The sequence below is a fragment of the Camelina sativa genome, chromosome 7, assembly GCF_000633955.1.
Source record: "Camelina sativa cultivar DH55 chromosome 7, Cs, whole genome shotgun sequence".
In the NCBI taxonomy this organism is placed as follows: domain Eukaryota; kingdom Viridiplantae; phylum Streptophyta; class Magnoliopsida; order Brassicales; family Brassicaceae; genus Camelina; species Camelina sativa.
This window is the reverse complement of record NC_025691.1, coordinates 17,855,096-17,861,487: the sequence shown is the minus strand read 5'-3', so window position 1 is coordinate 17,861,487 and position 6,392 is coordinate 17,855,096. Positions and strand designations below refer to the sequence as shown.

Here is a 6,392-nt window from a genome sequence, read left to right as displayed (position 1 = left end):
CCACTCCTTTTTTGGTAGGAATCGTCGAGACTTGTGTTTATTTATCTCTTGTCGAATCAAAGTTTCTATTTTTGTGGAGGAAAGAAGATAAAAGTTTGATTCTTTCTTTTCTAATCACCGGAGATCGAAGTTCTTGTTCGAAGAAGATGTGGTGGATGATGGGAGAGAACGGTGGTCACTACTGTTCTAAAAAGTCCGATGATTTATGCGGTTCTCAGGTTTGTCATCTCTTCTTCTTCTTCCAATAAAACAAGATCTTTAGTTTAAAAACGAACCCTTTTGGCTTCTACTCTCGATCTAAAACTATAGATCTTGAATTAAATTGATCTATCTATACGAACTTTATCCATGTTGATAGGTCAATAAGTTTCTTGGTGGGTGATTTAGTTATTGACATGTTCTCTTGTTTGGTCTGAAACAGGAATCAGATCGAGGCTTTGGTATCTCAAGACTCTGTTGCATCTTGCGTGGTGTGGATTTGAAATCGATCTTGTTTCTTTTAGTAATCGTACCAATGTGTGTTCTTGGTGTATACATCAACGCACTCAAGATTTCTTATTTCTTAAGACCCTTGTGGGAATCACCACCAAAACCATTCCACGAGATCCCACATTATCACCACGAGAACGCTTCAATGGAATCTCTCTGTAAACTCCACGGTTGGGGTACCCGTGAGTTCCCTCGCCGTGTCTACGACGCTGTTCTCTTCAGTACTGAAGTTGAACTCTTAACGATACGGTGGAAAGAACTGTACCCTTACGTTACTCAGTTTGTGCTCCTTGAGTCTAACTCGACCTTCACCGGGTTACCAAAACCGCTTGTTTTCGCGGGACATAAGGATGAGTTTAAGTTCGTTGAGCCACGGTTGACTTACGGGTCGATTGGTGGAAGGTTTAAGAAAGGAGAGAAGAACCCTTTTTACGAAGAGGCTTATCAAAGAATCGCATTGGATCAGCTTTTGAGAATAGCTGGTATCACCGATGATGACTTGTTGATCATGTCTGATGTTGATGAGATCCCGAGCAGACATACGATAAATCTTCTCCGTTGGTGCGATGACATACCACAAATCCTTCACCTTAGACTGAAGAACTACTTGTACTCTTTCGAGTTCCCTGTCGATAACAAGAGCTGGAGAGCATCGGTGCATAGGTATCAGACGGGTAAGACAAGGTATGCGCATTATAGGCAGTCTGATGTGATCTTAGCGGATTCAGGGTGGCATTGCAGCTTCTGTTTCAGACGGATCAGCGAGTTTGTCTTCAAGATGAAAGCTTATAGTCATTACGATAGAGTGAGGTTCGCGCATTACTTGAACCCGAAAAGAGTTCAGAGAGTTATATGCAGCGGAGCTGATCTCTTCGACATGATCCCCGAGGAATACACGTTTAAAGACATCATCGGTAAAATGGGTCCGATTCCTCATTCTTACTCGGCTGTTCATCTTCCCGCGTACCTACTCGAGAACGCGGAGAAGTACAAGTTTCTTCTTCCGGGGAATTGCTTGAGAGACGAGGAATGAAATTGGCGGTTCTTTGTAACTAATATGATATGGACACTACTACTACTACTACTAACTCATGATTATTGTTTATTCTTTTTGGTGAGTTATATTTTGTTTTTGAAAGAGTTCATGGAGATTTTATTTGGTCACTTTCTTGTACATATACTATTAATTTATATCTGATCTCTTTGGGGTTCTTTTTTTTCTTATCAATTATATACGGTACAATACAAGTTGAAGATGGTGGTGAGTGTGGTATATTCCACGTTATAGCATATGCTTTGCACGACGAACAAGCCAATTAACAAAAATACGCAATGTATTTTCTATTGATGAATTTTATACCAAAATGAGCACTAACCTGACCGGCCAATGGCATATGGCAACGTTATTGGAAAAGTTTAAGCGAAAAATATTCTAAGTAGAAAGATGATACGATTATTTAACGAAATAATATTAATTGATCCTTTCTTGGAAAAAAAGGAAGAAAGAAAAGAGTGTCGTTTGATTAAATCAAACCGACTTTTAGTGTTTGGCTACAAATGATTGATACCTTTTAGAAACATGTATACATGCATGTTTTCTTTTTGTCAACAAAAAATTGAATACATGCATGTATACATGTTTTCTTTTTGTCAACACATATATTTTTGTACACAACATGGTTACTATATAAAGAAAGGGATATAGAACGAACAATCTGTAATACATTATCTATCTTTTCATGCATGAATGCTTTATGATCATACTACATGTTATTCTCCTTTCGTTTGATCATTATTTAATAACTTGGACCGTTCGTTCATTATCATTAGATGACCTCTTTAGATGTAACAAATGAGAAAAAACCATAACCACGAAATCTATCATCCATATACACATGGTTTTTCTTACAGCCTATTTACCATATATTATGTTCTTGGAAAAGTTTTTAAGAACTGACAATAGAAAACATTAATCAACCAACGATCATGTAACTCACAGGGTCAGGATCCTGCTCCTCCATGTAAGGAACTATGCAAGTTTGCCCCCTAATAATTAGTCTTGATGAAGGAACTAGTCTAGAGCCCTGAGTCCATCACACCATTTCATACGATGTGTATTTCTTACAACGTAGCATATCCACGTTATAAGGAGGGAAGTAGAAGGGCCGTACGCATAGGATTATGCCTAAACACCTGTAGAACTAATCCAGTGGTCAAAAATATAAAGCAAGTGTTTGATGCTACATAGTTCACTTGAACGAAATAATACATACGCTAAAAAGATAAATAACAATTTTAATATGTAAAACCAAAATAAAACCAAAATCAAAACCGTAATAATTAGAACTAGAGTAAGTTTTATTTTTAGGTTTACTATTATGCCTCCGTCAATATATGAGTCAAATAAGAATTCGAATTTCGCAAGTGAATTGGACTGATCATTAATTGAAAAGAACGGAATCAGAACAAATATGTCTACTCAACTTTCGGTATGGTGGTGGTGGTGGTAGAAAAGAGAATAAGATTCAAATCATGCCATGATATTTACGAATAATTGCCAGATGGAAACACATGAAACACTAATTTAAATGAACACTAGACAACTAGCTCACAACAAGAATAGTATAAATACAGAAACGCCTGAAAGATGTTAATCACTTATCTACTTCAAAGAAAAACCAAGTCAAGTACATATATAAAGAAAAATGCTTGATAAGCTTGTTGGAGGGGTCGCTGAGTTCGGCCGTGGCCGCGGTGGTTACGGGTACGAGGAACGCAAGGAGTTCGCATCTCATGTGGAGTCGGAAGGAGGCTACTTTGACCGTCAAGCCCGCTATGACCACCGCATGAGGCTTCCGGGCAACCATGGCCGTCCACCCATGTCTCACATGTCTGTCTGCGAGGAAGAAGACTCAGACGTGGAGGAGTTCTTTGAGAGCAGTAAGAGCCACCACACTAGCAACAACCACCTGCAGCACCACCAACAGTCACCTCATCGCAACTTCATTCCCCCACCTCACCACAACGTAAGTTCTCTCTTTTGGTGTCGCGACCTTACAAATCATGTTATGTATACTGTTATTTATATATGTTTCGAAAATTTCTTAAAGTCCTAAGACTTGATGCTAAAATTTCAGTAAGTAAAATTATTGATTCTGATTCAAACAAACACTTTTATCATCGAAAGTTATGTGCAAATACACTAATTTTCACACCTACTTGAGAGCATATATAGGCAAAGAAACCATTTTTTTTCTACGTGAAAAAAATACAAAAGATGCACAGATTAAATGAGCATATTCAAAAACTTATTATTCTTTAAATTTAATATGGTTAATGATCATTTTGTAAGGAAAGATGGGTAATGGATGGCAGGGGCAGCATGAAGGTGCATACCACGGCGGGCACGGGATGCAGCACCACGACATGCACGGTATGCAGCACCAGGGAGGACACGGGATGCAGCACCAGGGAGGACACGGAATGCAGCACCACGGAGGACACGGGGTGCAGCATCAGGGCGGGCATGGGATGCAACATTACGACCAGCACGGGATGCAGCACTACGGCGGACAAGGGATGAAGCACCATGACAGGCTTATGGCTCCCCAGTATCCACCACATTCAGTAGTGGCCGTGAAGGCTACCGAGAATTGGCGGGTAAGCAACAACCGCAAAACCGGCTGGGGGAGTAAGGGACTCTAGACTACACCTAAATACTCTGCCGGTTCAAATAAGAAAGTAATGATTATCTATTCCAAGGAATAAATGCATAAGATGTCATGTATGTGTGTGATGGACATGTTTCAATATCGTACCAAAACCAAATAGGGGACTTTAACCCCAAAAAAGTGCTTTTGTTTGATGATCTCATGATTACTAAGGAGTGTTGTTGTTGTTGTTGTTGTTGTTTCTTATGTTTAATAAAAGTGATGTGTAATATCATTGGAAGGAATGATTGCTCAAAATTAAGTTGAAAGTACGTTGTGGTGTAACATAAACCCTATGGAATGTATAAGTTAAACTAATTTGATAATGTCTTTCTTTTATGCGTCACTAAGATCACCAACTAACGACATATATACAGAAAATATAACTTATAAATATACTGAAAATATATATATATAAATCATGTTAACAGCAATAAACTAATTTGATATGTCTTTTATGCGTCACTAAGATCACCAACTAACGCGACATGTATGCAGAAATTATAACTTATAAATATACAGAAAATATATATTATAAATCATGTTAACAGAAATGAATACGAAATCATGTTCTTTTTAATGTTTTTGGTTGATTGAAATAATTAGACAGATGAATTTTTTTGCAATTATGGATTAAAAAACATTCAAAAAGTACAGACATGAACATTTTGTATATCAACTTTTATCAAACGTTCAATTGTGTGAAGATGCAACATTTGAATAAGTGGATGAATTATTTCAGAAGGACAGAACACTTGTAAAAAAACAGAATATCAAGCTAAATAAATTATCTATGTCAGCTATTAGCAAGGAAGGATCCAGAAACATGAGGTTTCTCGAAGGTTTAGAAGTTACTTGGTGCTTCTAGAAATCAAAGAGAACTTCATGCATGAAGAAAGAGGAAAATTTCTTTAACCTTAAAGAAAAAGAAAATTGTCTAATTCGTATTAGAAATAGAATAGACAGTTTGTTTGTTGTATAACGTAGGCCTAGTTTTATAAATAGGGTGCGAAGGTTGATTGTAAGCCTTAGTACAAACAAGAGAGAGTTTACCAATCAATTAGACAAATGAATTTTGCAAAACGGCTAGTGAATTTATGTAGTGCAGTAGGATACGTCAATTCAAACAAATTTTAATATAAAACTCATAATAAATAGAACTAGGCTAGGTTTAATTTCCAGTATCAATACTGATCTTTTCGATCAAAAACTCAGCCAATTAGGTATAGGAATTTCTCAAATGAATAGGACTGATCTTTAATTAAAAAGAGGAACGGAATGAGAAGAAACAGGTCTATCCAAATTTTGGTATGGTTGTGGTAGAAAAGAGAATACGATTCATATACTACTATTATATTACAAATAATCTCGAAATGGAATCATATCACTATAAAGAATTGTATATATAGAAAAGCACCTGAAAGATTTTAATCTCTTATCCATCAAAGAAAATTAACACAAGTATATATACATAAAGAAAAGTGATTGGTAAACTTGTGGGAGGGATTACTGGAGGGATTGGACCCTTCGTATCTTTCAAATCCAATCAATGTGTGGTAGTTGGAGGGATCTACGGGTTCCCCGCAGGGTTCGGAAACGCTTAGAAGGATTAAAAAATCAGTGGCAACAACACGGATAAAAAAAATTAGTGGCAACAACACGGATAAAAATATCAGCAGCAACAACACGAAGCCAAAAGGAAGCGACTATGACCACCAATGAGGCTTCAAGCCAACCATGGGCGCCCAGCCAACCAAGGTCTTCCATCCAACCAAGACCGTCCAGCAAACCATGGCCCTCAAGCCAAGGCACTCATTTACTAATGTGAGGATCGTAACTACAAATAAACTCACAACACACTTGAATCGATCTCCAAATGAACAATCAACGAACCAGAACTTGAGAAAAGGAAGAACACGAAAACGAGAACACCACGAATTTAACGAGTTCACGTTCCAAACCGGAATGCTACGACTCGCCGGAGATAGTACTCCGGAATCCACTAGAATCACTTGGTTTTTCCGATTACAACCTCTCAAGCTTTTCACTCTTCTCTCTTCTCTCTCTTGTTCTTCTCAATCTCTCCAGATCTAACAAACTTGTGATCTAACAAACTTTTGAGATAAGATAAGAATAGAGAAGAAGGATCACCGATGTTTATAGGTCAACGCTAAACTCTTCGTCAACTTCGTT

The 6,392-nt window shown here is 37.6% G+C and overlaps 2 protein-coding genes across 4 annotated transcripts; both read left to right on the top strand.

The window, feature by feature from the left end:
• On the top strand, nucleotides 7–1,708 carry LOC104701406. Its single transcript, XM_010417086.1, has 2 exons — nucleotides 7–218; nucleotides 422–1,708. Exons 1-2 carry the CDS (start codon nucleotides 147–149, stop codon nucleotides 1,520–1,522), a joined length of 1,173 nt encoding a protein of 390 aa, XP_010415388.1. The 5' UTR covers nucleotides 7–146; the 3' UTR covers nucleotides 1,523–1,708.
• LOC104701404 (histidine-rich glycoprotein-like) lies at nucleotides 3,129–4,517 on the top strand. 3 transcript variants are annotated; one of them, XM_010417085.2, is made up of 2 exons: nucleotides 3,129–3,515; nucleotides 3,871–4,517. In XM_010417085.2, the coding sequence occupies exons 1-2, from the start codon at nucleotides 3,195–3,197 to the stop codon at nucleotides 4,192–4,194; spliced, it is 645 nt and encodes a 214-aa protein (XP_010415387.1). In that variant the 5' UTR covers nucleotides 3,129–3,194; the 3' UTR covers nucleotides 4,195–4,517. The 3 variants fall into 3 exon arrangements, with proteins under 3 accessions (XP_010415387.1, XP_010415386.1, XP_010415385.1); XM_010417084.2 differs by having other exon boundaries at nucleotides 3,130–3,515; nucleotides 3,865–4,517; XM_010417083.2 differs by having other exon boundaries at nucleotides 3,130–3,515; nucleotides 3,847–4,517.